The sequence below is a fragment of the Temnothorax longispinosus genome, chromosome 2, assembly GCF_030848805.1.
Source record: "Temnothorax longispinosus isolate EJ_2023e chromosome 2, Tlon_JGU_v1, whole genome shotgun sequence".
Classification (NCBI taxonomy): domain Eukaryota; kingdom Metazoa; phylum Arthropoda; class Insecta; order Hymenoptera; family Formicidae; genus Temnothorax; species Temnothorax longispinosus.
In genome coordinates this window covers 15,902,238-15,920,557 of record NC_092359.1, presented here as the reverse complement: position 1 = coordinate 15,920,557, position 18,320 = coordinate 15,902,238, and the positions used below count along the sequence as shown (strand labels likewise).

At 40.6% G+C, this 18,320-nt stretch overlaps 1 protein-coding gene across 5 annotated transcripts in view; it reads left to right on the top strand.

Moving 5' to 3' along the window:
• The first annotated feature begins 4,003 nt into the window (after nucleotides 1-4,003).
• The window catches only part of Ih (hyperpolarization activated cyclic nucleotide gated potassium channel Ih), a 138,605-nt gene continuing 124,288 nt past the window's right edge, over nucleotides 4,004-18,320 (top strand). The window contains exons 1-2 of one of the 5 annotated variants that reach the window (XM_071769642.1): nucleotides 4,004-6,142; nucleotides 9,111-9,865. In XM_071769642.1, the coding sequence (XP_071625743.1) occupies nucleotides 9,828-9,865 (38 nt within the window). In that variant the 5' untranslated portion in view covers nucleotides 4,004-6,142; nucleotides 9,111-9,827. The remainder of the gene's footprint in view (nucleotides 6,143-9,110; nucleotides 9,866-18,320) is intronic. The other 4 variants (XM_071769644.1, XM_071769640.1, XM_071769643.1 and 1 more) reach the window with 4 other exon arrangements.

The following is an 18,320-nucleotide window of genomic DNA, read 5'->3' as shown; positions in this document are numbered from 1 at the left end:
TCTAATTTTGTGGATATTTATCGTGGAATTTTTGTACAAAGCAAATATTGTCGTCACGTATACCAAAAATTAACAAAAATATTAATTTTTTTTCGTTTTCGATATAAATTTGACCACCATGACCTAGATTTTGATGCGTACTTTAATTCTAGACAAGAATTTTGCATTTCTATAAAGTCAATTAAAAGATTAGTGCTAAGAAAAAAAGCCGGTATTACAGACGGCTTTAGGATCCCTTAAATAACGTTCATCAACGACTGTTGATTATTCGAGAAACCAAGCAACGTCATTTCCAAGCAGCTAGAAGTAACACTTTGTAATCTGACATACTAATTTTGAAAGAGTTATAATAACTAATAATAATATTTCTCGAATAATCAAATCGTGATGCGCAAACATACAGATAGAAAAAACACGCGTTTCTTTAAATAAATTAAAACGGCGTGGCGCATCTAGAGACGGGTTTTTCGAACGCAGCTATCGAGAAGCGCCGCGAGCCGCGAGATGTCGTCCCAAGTACAATCTTGCACTTTGAAAGTTTCGTTGCGCGGGTGATCTTTGCGGGGCGAGCCGAGCAAGGGTTCGCACGTCTTCTCCACAAATAAAAGCGTTATGCGATTATGTTATTGCGCTCGCCTTCGGATGATGTGTATTTGCAAAACTAATTATCCGTGCAACGTGGGACTTAGGAGGGATCGGACAGAAATAGAACCATGCAAGTAAGCCTCTTAGACGCTATCGCGATATGAATGAGAGAGCGTCACTTCTGTATATACTCGCGATATATACTTCCGCCCTCGGTGAACTTTGCGTTTTCCTACGAGCAACAGGATCACCTTACAATTTATCCTGTCATTTTGAACTTCACGGAAAGTTCACGTTTGCTCTAACAAGTGGGAAAATGTAAATATTAAGACACAAGCGCGTAACTGCGTGTAAAAAAATTATTATTTATTAAGAATCCCAGGTAGCAGGATGACGTCTAAAGACGTCTTAATAACGTTTTATTGACGTTAGAGACGTCATTAACACGTTATTAATACGTCATTTGACGTCACTCTGTTACCTGGGATAATTGTACTCGTTACGCTTATTATTACTTAAATTATTAATGAAGATATATACATACCGTCCCAGCGAGAAATGACCCATCGAATCGACGTCTACCGACGTCTATAGACGTCTAACTAGACGTCGATTCGATGGGTCATTTCTCACTGGGCGTATAAAAATTATCGTAAAGTTATCATGATATGATTACGATTCTATATATAATCGCCATTATCGAATCGTATTGTCTAAAAATACATTTTACATGGATGACGATTCACGATCGAGTGATCTTTACGTCAGACATTAGAATTTTATGCGTCATTTCAGTCTTATAGAAAGTATATATTAACTCGTTCTTGATATATATTTGAGAGACGTAAGAGCGAACGTCGCATTCTCCGAAGAGACTGGAATGTGAGCGTAAATTTACGGTCACCCTATATCTTCTGTAAGTAGTCACGGTATCGCATTCGTCAGACAATGAATCGACGTCGCTCGATTGAGGACATCGCTTCCGTTTCTTTCTCTCTCTCTCTCTCTCTCTCTCTCTCTCTGCCCCTTCTTCCCGTTATCGGTTTCCAGACATAAGACGTTACATATTCGCGTTCGAATTATAGAAGCGTAAACGTTCCAGACTAAATTAAATTAAATTAAGTTTTGTTAGAGAATAATCATGGAATATAACATAGTTTGTTCCTCGTTTGCTACAAATATAATAATTCATACGCATATATATATTTTTGCAAATTTAGGATTGAGATAAGTCCGTAGATAAATACGTGACAACTGAACAAATAAAGAATCAATTGTAAGTATGTTTTTATTTAACGTTTTAAAAATTTATTTGAGTTATCGTTTAGCTTTTGAATCTTTTCTGACGAATGTATAAAAATAATATAAAAATTATTTGTCCTTCATTTAATGCAGATTTATTATTTCGGATAATACAAATGTTTTCTTAAATGACGTGCCAATCCGAACATTCTTTGAACATACATTGTACTGTTCGATATAGTTAGAACTGCAGGTATAAAGGAAGCAAGGTTACGTTAGCGATTTCAAGTAGGTATAGGACTGAGTGCACGATAACTGATTGCATTTCCAAACTGATTGGTTAAATGGAGTGTGATACATGACGTATTCGCGGCCTTCTCGGAAGTGGAAGAAGGCAAATGATACTTAAAATAGACAATCGTATCGCATACCATCGACAGAAACACGTGCATCGCTAAGAACCGATGTTTCCCATGATTTTTAGTCCCAACGTGATAAGAACCGGCTTATATAACACCGTCAGATCACAGACGCTTCAAATAAATGCGTCCCTTATTAAAATATTAACTCGCGATAATATGTGGGTCTTTGAAAAAAGCTCTTTCTATAAAAGAATACAATATTTTATTCTTCCGTGAAATATTTTACACAAGCTGCTCTTGCGTGTCATCCCCTCTTCAGATAGAGGGGATGTAGAAGATATTAAGGATCACAAAGCACACAGAAGACTCCTAGGGAAAGGGATGAGTCCCTATATCAAGGACTCGCGTTTCCAGGTAACATCGCGGCGCGGCGCCCGGGTCGTCGACGACGAGAGGGTGGCGATTTTTCGCCCCCGGGGTGGGCGCGAGGGGAATGGAGAACGCACGGCCGGGCCGCTGCTGTTGTTACGACGCGTAGCCATATCGGGGAAGCAGTGCGAGGCCGGCTATCAGCCGCCCAACATCGACGTGTCGGGATTACGTTTGCGCATATGTTACACGGCTGCTTTACAGGCAGTACGTACACGCACGTAACACGCTACCATCTAGACCGACAGACAGACGAACGGACGGACGGACGGATAGACAGACAGGTAGACAGATAGGCACATATAACGGCGCACGCTCTTCGTCTCCTCCCCCCTTCACCCCACCCCCATGCGTGGTACCGCCACCGTGTGCATCTCTTTCTTTTGTCGAGTTCACACACGGAAGAGCAAATAGAACGAGTAGGAGGGAACAGTGAAATTTCTTTCTCATCTCGATGGGAATTGGATGGGACGAGGCCTTTCGTAAATCCGCGCGACATGCGTCGTGATCGATAAGGGCGAGAGGAGGGCTGGTGCACCTCGTCGTCGCCTTTCACAGTAGTAGCAGCAAAAAGGGTAGTTGCTTCGCGTCCCGCGTTGAGGTCGAGAGATGACTGGGAATTCCGATAGGCGGAGAGTGCAACGGGGATAGCGCGTGATAAAGGACAACAGAAGAGAGAGAGAGGGAGAGAGAGAGAGAGAGAGAGTGCAAGTGGGCGAGGCGGATGAGAGACAGAGCAAGAAGGGGGTGGAAAAAGGGAGAGAAGGCGATAAGGGAGAAGTAGAGATAAAAAAAGAGAGGGAAAACTGTGAAACGAGATGGGAAAAAGTGATGAGTAAACAAGAAGAGTTGTGAAATAAATCTACGAAGAAACATCAATCGAGATCGGAAAAGGGGGAGAAAAGCAAAACGTGGGTAGGGAGAAGGACGAGGACGGAGAACCTGGCGAAACTCGAGAGGGAAGAATCGAGGGAGCGAGAGAGAGGGGAGCGAGACAGAGAGAGGAGAGCTTGCGCGAGAGGCGGAGGAACGTGGAGGAGGACCGACCGTGGTACCGAATGTGGCGTTCGGAGTATGGTATTCGCCAGCCGGGGCCAACCGACGTCGAGCAGCCAGTTTCCGCCCGCGCTCGATTCACAGAGTCGTCATCATCGCTGTCGGCGAGTCGCGCACTCGGCGGACGAGATCCATCGTTAAGAATCGCAGCTGCCACCCGGTAGAACCCTGTTCATCTACCCTGTTCATCGGTATTTGTTCGAACCGAGTCATCCTTGAACGACGACGACGTCGTCGTCTCTCCACCAATAAGCGAAGAGCGACACAAGAGAGTCCTCCCGGCGACAACGACGACGACGACGACGACGACGACGACGACGACGACGACGACGACGACGACGAGGACGACAAGGACGACAACGTCGACGACATCGACAATAACGACCACGACGACGGCGACTTGGACGACGACGAGGACGACAAAACGACGACAGTGTCATTGTCACGCGAGCCGTGTGTCATCAAGCGGATTCAGCGGGGCGACTACCGGGACCCGGTTCCATTCGCGGTGAGAGTGCGATGTCGAACGGTGCACGATGACGCGATCGCATCCACCACGACGTCGACGAGCTGTCGCGATCGAGTGAGAGTGCAACGGAGGAAGAGTGGCAATTCGCGATTAAACTTACACCATCGTCACCGAAGGTGAACGTGTCATCGCGTAAGGACTCGTGATGCTCTGAAAATTCAAGAGGATTCTCGGAGACGGACGTTAAAACGAGAGTACTCGGCTGCGAGACACCGAAAAGATTTCTTCTTTTTCCCATACTTCCATCCTTTCAATACCTTATACACCTTGTACGGATTCCCTACTCTGACTTATCAGAGCGACGCCCGCCAAATGCTCCACGATCATCGGAGCAACGAGAGGAGCAGAGCTATGGCGATCCTCGGACGCAATCCCGAGGCATCATCGGCGCGAGGAGGAGGCGGACAACGGTCAACCGACACGATCCAGCGATAGGATCCGTGCGGAAGGTCGCCTGTCGCGTCACCACGTCGCGACACTGAGCGACTACTGAGAGCACGCGCCTCGGCGGTCGGCGGACCTCGTCTTCGCGGGACGAGGCGGTCGTGTGTGCCGGCACACAGTCGGCGGTCGGCACGGGCACAGGGAGGACGATGGCATCGCGCGCCGCGCGCTCCCCCAGGAAGCCGACACCGCGGAAGAGCTCGCGCGCGGACACGCGCCACGGCAGCAGTACGAGCCGTCGTCGACCGGAGTCAGCAGCGATCGAGCACAACAGGCAGCTGCGACATCAGACAACCCCCGACGACGACGCAGCAACGGGATCGGTGCAGGCTGTCGTCATACGACGTTCCCCGCGATTCGGCAGTCGCGTCGTTCGGCGGCCCGACGACGTCGAGTCGGTCGAGTGGTAGTCCTTCCCCTTATCTCTCGAGCGAGAAGTCAAGGACGAGAGAGAGAGCGGAAAGTGTGTGGAGGGTGTGAAGAGAGAGAGTGAGAGAAATCCCCGGCGCGCATCGCACCCTTGAAGTGGAGAGGAGAGTCCCTGTGTGTCGGACGAAAGAAAAGGGGGGACCGGGAAACATACGCGCGAGGATGATCGATAACGGCGCCGAGTCGGAGGTCGGGATCGGCGATCGGGCTCGTTAGAGGAGAGGAAGACGCAGCAATCCGTCCGCAGCAATCCGCAGTAGGAGAGGAAGGATAAACAGCCGGCGAGCTCGCGCCAGTTCCGCGTCATCGTCGTCGCGGTCGACGCGGAAACCCCGAAGAACGTGGAAGCAAGCAAGAGTTGATCGACTTCGCGAAGGTCATCGCCGGCGTGCGATAGATAGAGAAAGAGAGAGAGAGAGAGGGAGAAAGATCGGAGCGAAAGGGATAGAGGAGAGCGACTCCTCTTCTTCATCGGTCGAGACCGTCGCCGCCGAAGACGGAAGTATGCGCAGTGAACGACGTGGACGTGGCGAGGACGTCGCGAGGTACACCGCGCGAGGGGGCACGCATGAGGACCCGTTATCAATTCGCGACTGTGATTTCTAAGCTTAAGGTTATTACCACGTATCGTAAAAACGCCAGGAGATTATTAACAAACAAAATCGTCCATTGTGATATTATGATATATAACGAGGTGATGATCGCGGGAGGGGTGGGTAGACACCCACGTGCGCTCTCACGGGGAACCACCGTCACGGGCCGAGCATGAATGAATGAACGTCGCGCGATGCGAGGCACGATGGCGAGGAGTGCGGCACGCGACGCGAGTGTGTTCGATCGGGATAATAATGGTTGATCGCGGTGCTCGCGCGTCGGACCCGCGGACTGTGATGCACTGATATAATTCGAGACCCGTTATCCGATCTCACCGTCGACGACGCCGAGAGGGCGCCGGCTTATAATTGCGCCTGCACAAGGTGCGCAGGGACGAGGGAGATCGGGACGGGATGACGAATCACCGCCGATGCGGGATTTCGTTCGCCACTGTATCCTGATAAATCGCTAGGTGCGTATATATGCAAAAGAAAATACCAAGTGTTCGCTAATCGATCTTTCAGGATTGATCTTTCAGGAACAAAAACGAATTCACTGTTCTGTGCGATATCAACAGTATAATGGATTCGAAGAACCACCACAGAAAGCTTTTTTAAAAATGAAAAAATTGACAGATATATATACGAAAATTAAAGATAATAATTAACAAAAATATAGAAGTTATATTAATAAAATTTAAACAAATTAATGTTAATTCTCGCGAATTAATTGAAATAATTTGTTCCCTGTCAAAATTTAAACAGATATTATTTTATTTTCGCGGGTTTTAACATTTTATTATTAAATTTGTTTAAAAAATTATATTTACAAAGAGAAATTAAAATACATTGCATCGTCCACTATCTGTACTTAATTGAATTATAGGATTTATATGTACCGATATTTCCGAAAATTGTATTACTATATCGATTTTATTCTGCAATAAAATTAATTCGGCGGAAAAATAAATTTATCTTTACGATAACGTTATGTTTCGATATAACTGAAAATCATATATTTTGAATTTCAACAATTAAGAGAATAAATGTATCGTTATTGTGTATTGTGTTATTTAAATTTATGCTTACATGTGAACCAAATAAAAAAAAGCTTCCATTTAGTTATTTTTTACTTTAATAACTATCATAAAGAGTTCATATAAATCACATGTTAGTTATTTGAATTTATTAAGAAATATCGATTTGGGGGACATTTGTAAAACGAAAGATTATAGTTATTTAAATTCTATGATCTAAACACGCCATTATACCTATCGTAATTTTTATTAATTTATAAAGATATTTTTATTGCAAGTGTTCTTAAATAATTGTATTCTAAACGGAAGTAATTTGGTGTTTTTTTTATTCGGTATCAATTAAATTGAATAGCGTCTCGACCAGTTTTAGTCGAAATATTTATTTAAGCATGCACGAGAATACCCAACATTGGAATCGCAAATATTTCGTACATAGGTACTTCTACCGTGACTACTGACACTGAATACTCGACTCGGAGCATTAAATGAATATTACATAAAAGCAACGTGACGAAAATAGGACGGGTTGCCACCACCAGATTATATAATACTTAAACGACTGGACGGAAATTTCGGATTTTACGAGTGCGTATCATGGAGGTTTTCATCCGAATTTTCAAAAGCGAGGTTATCAATAATAGCGTTGAATATATATCAACCGGAATAATTTTTAACGGATGTTTTCACTCACTTTTTTGACATCATAGCGGGATTCTAATTATTCTGTACGAAGAATTCACTTCACGTTATTGCAATAAAAAGTCATTTTAGTCTTCTTTCAACATAATTAGATGAACGTGCTCAAATTATTGCAAGTGTCGCAATCGCTTGTTTAATTCTGTTGTATTTCTCCTCAATATAAAAATTCTATCAATATTATAAACACATTTATATAACAAGATTTATATGACATCTTGTTTAGATAATTTTTACGATAAGTACGAAAAGTGAAAAAATAAATCATTGTAATTAATATAAAAAATTTTTACATTGACCTAAGGAAAATTTGAGCGATGCGAACACCTACAAAAGATTTGGGACGTTCATGGTTCGAAGCTTCGGCTTCGTTAAAGCTTCCCTTTTGTGATACAGTGCGATTGTTATCTGAGAGCAGTTGCAGTAATGCGGCCTCAACTGCGCCCTGCGATAGCTCAATACCTCACGCGTGATTATTATATAGTCGATCAGATATTCAATGCGCGAAATCCAATACACGTGGGCTGTAGTCTAGGGGTAAAATATTCGAAAATCTGATTTTTGTCTCGTGGCGTAAAACACACCGGGGGAAGGGGCGGGAAGAGTTCTCGGGCGCGTGCGCACCGAGGGAATTTTCCAATAACGCGATATACCCGACGGTATTTTTCAATTTAAAGTTTAACGAGGACCACGGTCCACGGCCCACCATCTTTAATACGAACACTGAAATTTCTATCGGGAACGATAGAGAGAGCGCCGTCCGTTTCCCTTACCGTCCGATGCCAGCCGCGGGAGGGATAACGACACCCCAAGACCCTCGATTTACTTGCCGCATTAATCAAGGAAATGGTTCGATAGTGAACTCTACACAAAACACACAGTCGAGATGATATTCTTCATTCGCCTCCCGATGCACTCGTTTTGATTACATGTCTGACGATGAGTATCGCAACATTTCCATACGAACCGACCCGATAACGATTTTTGTATCGATAGGGGTAAACAAGCGACGTACTCTCGACAAACTCCTTTGTCAAGTTTGTCGCGCATTAAAATTCAACGCGCACATATTTATTGCTTATTTCGCAAAGTGGCTTGGGTCGGCTATACGGCTCGATCGGTTTTCAAACACGGTGTCGCTAAATCGACAAAGTATCGTAAACATTTGTTAACTCGGTGAATTTTGTAACGTTATTCGGCGCTAGATGTACAAGCTCTAATATCTTTCCAATTCGCGGCTATTTTATTGCTGCATTTATCATCGTTACTGTCCCGTAACATGCAGCACGCCTGTATCGGTGATTCTCAAATTTGTAATAAATACAGTTCTAAATTTCATTCTAAAGGCATTAAAAGTAGATAATATTCAATATTGCTTTTTAAATGAATAAAACTTTTTGCATTTCGGATTTTATTATTATATTAATTATCGTTACTGATTAAAAATCTACAAAAATATATAGATTTGTGTAAAAAGATTCTAAAATTATTATATTATAATGTTAAAAAATTAATATTAATATTGAATTCATTTTGATACAACGGCTCGTACTTAATTTAGGATAAAATAGGTCACAAAAATTTAGTTTTTAATTATTCGTACCACCCTTCCTAATTCGTTCCCAGTATAATTAATCACGTGTTCCCTCTTCATCCCTTCACTTCCATGCCGTCCATTATAATACGTTTCTCATTTTACGTGTTTCAGCGGAACGCACGCACGCACGCACGCACGATTCACCAAGCAACGTTCGCCACTGAAAGAAGAAGAATTCGACTGACGACCGAGCGACCAAGACCGAACATTGATGAAATCGCAACCGAGACGTACGGACTCGGGGGTGGTCGGTGAATAACGACTATTAACGAAACAGAAAAGAAAAAGAAGATACAGACGAAAGCTGAAGAGAAGAAGCCGCGTGCGAGGAAGTGCGAGAGGAACGGTAGTGGTCAGGTGCGGTAACCGAGCCCAGTGTGTGTACCACCCCCTGGGCACGGGGGGTGGCACAGAAACGCCGTCAGCGTGGGTGCCGGTGCCGCAGGGGCGCGCCTGGCCCGTCGGCTCGCCCGCAGATTAGCACGCCGATTAGCGGCTACCTCGGGCCCCTTCCGGCGTACCGGCCTGGCGACCTCGGCGGGCCTCACGTCGGCGGCGGTGGCCGTGGCGGCCCAGGGGGAGCCCCACGCTCCCCCAGCAGCTGCGCCACGCCGCGCTACGCCAAACGGAAGTGCCAGCCCGTTCCCGGGCTTGGCCACGGTGATCACGGGCAGCACCACGATCACGACGACCACGCCGACGCCGACGACGACGACGACAACAACGACGACGACGACGACGACGACGGCCACCACAACCACCACGACTACCACCGCCACCACCATCAGCACCACTACCACCACCACGAGTCGCAGCAAGAACAGAGCCATGTCCATGAGGAGTCTGCACCGGCGCGTCTCTCATCCGTAAGTTATGGTCCAGGCATTTATCTAGTTATGAAGCGGGCGGGACCCGGGGCACGCCCGGGGTTATCGCTGACCGTTTCTATATTATCTACCAACCTACCCATACGCTACGTAGTAAATACATTTTGCACCGTCCGTCACTGGGTTGAGGAGAGTGGGCGAGATTGGTGGTAGTTGGTTTTCAACAAGCGGCGACATTAACTCTTTCGGTGTGGATGACGACCTCGATTTTGCAGTAATACTGTATATTGCATAGGAAGTATGAAATATTATATGTATACAGATGATTCGAATATCACTTTAGAGAGATACTTCCTTTTAACTCTGTTATTTATCATTTGTTCATTGTTTCATTCCTCTTTCTGTCCAAACAAGATTTTCTTAAAACATCTTCACTTCTGTGGTTACTGCAGCTTTTGGGCTTTGTGTATTCTCTGACGTCCATTAAGTTTTAGATAAAGTCTTTCTCGCTATTGTTTCCTAAATGAGTCGTTTTTCTATTCTTTTTTAAGAATTTCACCCTTCTTAAAATTTAATTCAAACATCTTATTGTTTTCTTTTGCTCGAGAACATCGCGTTTTATATAGTTTTATACTATATTTTTTGATAAATATGATGGTTAATTTCAAATATAATTGGCCAACAATTTTTTAAATATTTTTTTCTCTCCTTTATTAATCCCGTTATGATAACTGATTAATTATAATTATTACATAATCGCATCGAAAGAGTTAAAATCGTCGAGTTTTAGTTTGAATTATATAATGGGAACGAGGAGCGATTGTAGATGACGGTTGTGATTGACAGGAATTTGCATGGTTTGCGTGACGTTGATTTTTTGCGGCTTCAATGACAGGAAAGGGAGAGAATTGAGTACAAAAGGATTTAGGAAAGGTGATTTATAACACGATTAAAGAATCATATGACAGTTATGATCACAAGCAATTTTCAAGCTGCTAATCTTTACGGAGGCTTGAACTTATTAAAAATAAAATTATCAATCAATTTCCTTTATGTAGCGTATCTTTTGTTCGTTGACATATTGCTGAGAGGACTTAACACGCCCACGCTTGCGACACGATTTCTTTTCTAATCAAAATAATACCTTAAAAAGAACTAATGAAAAGAATGAAAAGAATACTTCATAGGATCAATTAGCGAAAGAAAGAAAGAAAGAAAGAAAGAAAAAGATCGATAATTTAGAGAACAATAAAATTTCGCCATACATGACGATGCTATTATTAATGCTATTAATAAATTGATTTCTTTTTGTGACATCGACGAAATCGCAAAAGTCAACGTCAAGAATGTGTAGCGATTCATGTGTAGGAATATCAATATAGAATTTATATTAGCATATAAATAACATAATATAAAGTATTCACATGACTTCTGAGAAACAATACTCAGACTGTATTATGCATTCCACACGATGCTCTTCGAAAGCATTTCAACTTACTGTTAGATAGATGTAGACCTAGAGTTATTTCGACTGTCGCGAAATAATAACATCGATGCGACAGTATCGTCGAAAAGACAGTGAGCCAAGACTCCGAAGAACGTAGTAAAATGCATTCTATCCCGCTGAGGCCTGCGAGCAAATGACGTCACCTCTGTTATCGAAAATCAAGTCGCTTCGAAAGCTTTGACGCGGTACTCGAATCGCTAAACTTAGCTTCGCTCATGACCAGCAGTAAAACACAAGATCCGATATCTGCGCGCAATTGAGAAACTTCGAATCTACGAACTGATCCCGTCGTAGAGATATCTTCTATCGTAAAATAAGAACACCGGAAATACTTGGCGCGATAGGTTCACATCCTTGATACTTGCCATAAAACTTTCTGTTCATATTCCTGAATGGCCGGCGAAAATTTATTTACGGCGACGATATTACGCCAAACTTGAGAAACTTGTCGCACCTTCATATCATGTGGCACCTCATTTTCATTCACTCATCCTCATTGCTAATATTTTCCTACTAGTGAAACCGTTACTTTCTCTACACGCTCTCGCAAATATTAAATTTGTATTCCTATAATTTTATGTTTTTTAATTACATCAAATTCATATATATTTTTTTACACCCTCACAAATATGAAGTATGATATTTTTTGCGGCAATTTAATATTTATGACTTGTTACAACTAGAAAATTCATGCTTTACTAAAACCATGCAGTTTTACATTTCTAAAACATGAAATTTCGAAAAAAGTTACAATTAATTTTCAATTTGAATAACTTCTTGATCGATAAAATCAGTTGTGCAGTAAAAATCAACTATGATATGACTAAATTAAAAACTCTCTTTCCTTGTCATTACCTACATCGATTCACATCAGCTTTAAGTTTACTCATTGTTTGTCTTGAACTTCGAGCCTGGAATTTCTTATATCGTTCGGTTAACTGCTCTTGTATAGAATGCGGAGGTACGCGTGTCTATTTTCGAATGCATACCTTTTCCTTCCAAGTTCATCATGCTTCATTCCTGTGCACCGTCAGGCGTACCGTCCGGGAATATCTCAAGCACGTTATTACGTGGACGTTAGCGAGAGCACACATAACAAGTAGTTTGATGAACGAAATTAAAACTGCAGCTTGTGGACTCTCGTCAACCTGGGAAAATGGAGCGCGTTAAGCGCATTTTAACTACTCGTTGACACTCGTTACCAGAGGGAAGTAACTTCAGAGATTAGCGCGAAGGAATATTACTGCGGGGAATCACAGCGTAAATAATTATTATATTTATCAATATGAGGTAATGTTTTTATCGGAAAAGTATGGCTGCCCGTTTTAGTTTCTCGATTCATGACACCGCAGAATGGAGGAATTATACCGAATCATATTATACTTAATACTTTGCAAGAACTTCCGGATGCTGTGCCTTGTTCTTAATACTTCAAAACTGTCGTTAATGACCTGGAAGTTCGCGCATTTCTTAGCGCGGGTAACACCCACCGAGTTGTTAGACAAGGGTGATCCACTACTTATCGCGCTGAATGGAAGGGCGTGCTTACCGAGAATCGTGTAAAAACGTTAAGCGGTTTGTGTGTAACGTTTGCGTGGTTTGATTGTTTGTACGATCAATCGGACTTGCGACGAAGAAATGGGGAAAGAACCACAATGGTTCCTAACGATAAAATGAACAGTCATCGTGAAAGCACGAAAAAGTCACGGCTGTTAAGAACATGAAATTTTTTCCAACTAAAATGTCAGAGCAACGGAAAATCGGCGATTCGTGCAATTTCCGAGCGCGTGAGTCTTACAACGCTGTCGTACAACGTAGAAACGCGGATTGATTAAAAACAGGGCAGCTGTCAAAATGACTCGAAACTTAGAAAAAGTACAATCGGAAATTATTCTGTCGGGCCGATATGTCAAGCCGATAGCAAAAGTTTTATCGAACTAAATCAATTTTTCTTTAAAAGTTGCATTTGTATGGACACGTAAGTCGCAAGAGCCGTCCGTATGATTTTAGTTATTGACGTTATATTTAACGATAGTTGACGTAGAGATATCGTTAGATGCTTAATTTACTCTTTATCCAATGTATACTACTTATACCTGAGGTTATAATATATAAAGTTCTATATAAAGTACTCGACACTTGATTGCAAGTTGTTATATGTATAGCGCTAGATAGCACATGTTTGTGCCTATCACTACATAAAACGCTGTATAAGCTACTTGATACTCATCTACCACTATGTCAAATCATTTAAATAACGATGACCATAAATGTTATCGTTGGAAAATTCTTGGTGGGTTCACCTCGTTATCGCGATCACCCCGATTGACACTACGTGATACGGGAATATGCTTTAACGCGCCACGAGAGTTCCTCTTTTTTGCAAACCGCTCGGAGGGATCGATATGCGATGTGCCGACCATGTGTAGTGGGTATTACGACGATGCGATGTTCGTGTATCCAAACTAACAAGCGAGAGAGAACGGAGTAGAACAGGCACACATACCTGCAAATCGGTTTCAAAGTTGCGACCCGTTGTCAACTGTTGTTTCTGTTTGTGATGTAACTTTGTCACAGAGAAAATCAATTAATTCGTGACCCCGTAGTCGGAATCACTTCTCGTTTCACAGTCGCATGCGACTGTGCGCGAATAAATCTTACGACGTTCGACAGGCGATATACCGCACACGGTTGATCAAGTATCCCGTAATATTGAAAAGTAGCGCAACCGCGATTGTAACCTGATAAATTAACACTGCAACCAACTGTCGGGACATGAATGTCAAGCCTTCCCTGATCGATTTCCTGACTCATAAAGCTTGTATAATAATTTTCAATTCCTATGCGCGCGAAGCTGAATTACGGTTATTCTAGTCAATCTAGTCACTTATCACTGTTAGCTTGACAAAGGAAAAAAGTATTGAGGAATATAATTTTTTAATATAATACTCAAAAAACATGAAAGATATGAGGTCATTGTTAAAAAAATTATTTAAATAATATGCACGTTTCTATATCAATTAAACATCTGAACAAAAATATTCACGCCAAATTGACAAAGAGTCACCCCAATCGCACGTTTTTAGCCTATTTTGGTGGCCCTCGAAATTCGAATCTAATTGTATGCCAAACGATGCTATATGATGGGACATTAATCTCAAAAAAATTTTAAATTGAGCATTAGGGCTAGTTTTGGAGAAACGGGGGGTCAAAGTGGCCAAATTCCTAATATTGTATCGATTCGAATTTCGAGAGGCCACCAAAATAGGCTAAAAACACGCGATTTTGGAGTCACTCTTTCAACAAGCAAAAGATACAATATAAATTTTCAAAATATTGAAATTTTTCAGGAATTTAAATACTTTGAATCAAGCGCTTCAAAAATTTTAATTTTTTTCTTTGTAATCTATTCCAATATTTCGAATATTGAGATAACTCTAATTAGAAATATTGCTGGATATTTGAATTAACCTGAGATCATACGAATAATCTGATTATTCTTAAATATTCATAGCTTCGATTTATAGCAATCATGTAAACGAGAACGTATTTCAATCCGTTCCAAAAAAAAATTATTACCAAATTAATAAACAGCTATACGAGTTATATTTCATATAATTTAAGCGGAAAAAACGAACGAATGAAAAAAGAAGAGTTTTTCAAAATGAGCTTCAGCTTTCAGCTAATGTTTTGAAGTGTTTTTCAAAATAGTTTCAGCTTTCAGCTAATGTTTTGAAAAACACTTCTTTTGTTATTCGTTCGCTCTTTTCGCTTGTTTATTAATTTGGTAATAATTTTTTTTTTTTAACGGATTGAAATACGTTCTCGTTTATTTACACCGTTTATAAGGAGACGCTTGGGTTTATGTACCTCACCTCAGTTCTATTACTCGTGTTCGAGCATGATGACTTCTCTTCATATACATATGTTGCGCACATGGATTATACACATTGTATATGGGATCTACAGTTTAACGCCGATTCCGAACGGCTATATTTTTTAGAGAAGTTCTCTTGGCAAGACATACTTTCGGTGGTTTACCATTGCCTTCCGAGAGGAGAACGAACGAATATAAATTTTCTAAACAGAATAATGAATTTTCTTCGCCAGTATATAGAATAACAATTAAAGTAATTTAAATCGACCGTGACTGACAATATATAACGTCTTTTCGATGTGAACATTGAAAAACTGTGAGCCAACCTGCTTTGTCGGATTCACACAGCACTTTTTCGGATCAATCATCGAAACATTATTAATTTCGACCATGGGTTTTGGTCAGTTGATGTAATTTCTAAATTAAATAGTTTTAAATTTTTATTGCGAAAAAATATTACTTTTTAATTAAGTATATTTTTTCGCAATATTTTTTTGCGATAAAAATTTAAAACTATTTAATTTAGAAATTACATCAACTGACCAAAACCCATGGTCGAAATTAATAATGTCTCGATGATTGATCCGAAAAAGTGCTGTATGAATCCGATAAAGCAAGTTGGCTCACAGTTTTTCAATGTTCACATCGAAAAGACGTTATATATTGCCAGTCACGGTCGATTTAAATTACTTTAATAATTTTTCTAGCTCTACCGGGATACGAACCCGGGACCTTTGGCGGCTCAATAGACCAGTGCGCTGTCTACTAGGCCACGTTCGTCCTAAAAAATTATTACAATTTTCTTATACAATTCTTCCTTTTGACGAGCAATTTTTCGGCATTCCGATATATATCGCACCCCTGAGGCTGATACAAATCTCGCAGCTGTTGAACTGTCATCGTTGTGCTCCGCTTTGTTCGTCGATCCTGTTTCTTGCCTAGCGGGACGGTCTTTGTAACGCGCGAAATTCTTCGAATAATCTCACGCTTTAAATCTCTATTCACAAAGAGCAGAGTGTTAAGGGTAGATATATCTTAGCTTGCAAAGCTTCCCGTATCTTCAACGGAAATATCGAGTCTCTCACTGACGATATATCCGTCATTCAAAATTGGTTCAACGCCACAAATTTGTTGAGTAAATAAAGAGAACCTCGGATGTTAATGTTACTGAAATGTGAAATTTAATTAAATTCAAATAATTTTAGAGAAACTTATACGAGGAACATTTTATTTAAGTCTTGCATCAGTTAAATTTTGCGGCATAAACTAAAAATACTTGCGTAATTTATCTTGAGATATAGGCTGAGTTTTGCTTTTCACAATTCAACAATTGATTTTTAAAAAATCACGTGTATACGTATATACGTATGTTAGTGTAAAGTTGTTTTTAAAACTCGTAAAATTTTTCTGAAAGTGATTTGAGAAGCAAACGATTATTTATTTAAAAATTATGTAGTGTAGGAATACATTTTTAGAATTAAGAAAAATAAAAAATACTATTATTTATTACATTCTTTATTACATTCTATAACGTAATAATAACAGGTAATGTTGAAAGATAATTTTTATATTGCTAAGATATTGATTTAATAAAGAAATGCGCGCTTGTTTAAAATTAATTGTTCTCGATACCGACATGTCAGCGATATGAATTTAATATTCATTTAAGGAATAAAATTTATCTTTGTTTTGATCGGAGAAAAGTATTTATAGAAATACTTTATTATTATTCCTCATTGACGTTTTACATCCCGAAAACACTTAAATGGTGTGATTTTAATAAGCTAAAGTAGAAATAAATCGCGATATTTTGTGCAATGATTTAATTTAATTTTCTCGATTTATTTTAAAATCATATTTCTGGATTTATTAAGATTGTAAAATTTTATTCCTCTCTTTACCTTAATAAAAATCTGAAAGTATTAATAATATGTTAATTTACACAGATAATTTTTCGATCAAAACCAAGATAAATTTTATCCTACTAATAATATAAACCATTTTTAACTTAAAAGGAAAGGAGTAAATAACTCGCATGTAACAGTTAAAAATAGTTATTAGTAATACATTTATATACATATCAGGTAGATTTTCAAACACATTTTCTTGGGATTTAAGTAACGATATTTCTATTTCGAGACATTTTGTCGATCGAACAGAGTTAATCTCTATCTTATAAGCAACGCTAATGTATAAGTTTACAAAACAAGAGAAATAATAACTTATTTATTGAAATTAATTTAAAATATAAGAAATATTTTCAACACACATATACATTTCATAATACTTAAAATATTTTGTGGAAAAACAGATTGATTAGCGTACGGCCTTGGTGTTTGTTTTGTGGCGTACGCGTACGCGCGCTGCCGCGTACCAAGGCCAAAGCGTGTTATTCGCACGGCGAGACTCGGGTCGGCAGATCCGCTCTGAGTGTCCCCGCATTACGCATCGAAACGCGATCGCGACAAGAACAACGAGATATTGAACACGTGATCGTTTCCTTCAATTAATTACTATCAGCCTGATGGTCGTCTAATTAATTCTCGCGATTGACAACTCGTACTACGCGTCGCTGTTTGTGTCGAACTATCGAATCGTTGCTTCGTACGGTTGTATTACTTTCTTCGCGTTATTCCGTTGGAATATAATAAGGTACATGTCGCGTGTGATTAACATCGGAAGTGTTACACAAAGTATCACGCGATTATATACTCTATCACGTGTCATACTCTGATAATTAGTTCGCGCGCAATCGTGATTAACCGCGTTTTCGCAGAGTGAGTGTTGTGTGAGTGCAACAATGGAATCTGAAAGGAGGAGGAGGAGGCCTGGGAGGCATTGGGCGACTACGGAGCAACCAGGGGGTGAGTAAATTATAATTTTTTATTTTATTCCTTATTCGCAAAATTAATCATTTGTTATTATTTTATGTACGGATAATACTTCTTATTCTTAAATATTAATTATTTCTGGACACTGCTATAATCTATATTTATATTTCTGTTTTACAGTTCAGTGCCGTTTCGGTGATAGTCACACCGCCGCTGTATATCGTATCGGTGAGTGATTTTTCATTTCATTAAGGTTAAGGTATTGAATCTGCGAAAGTT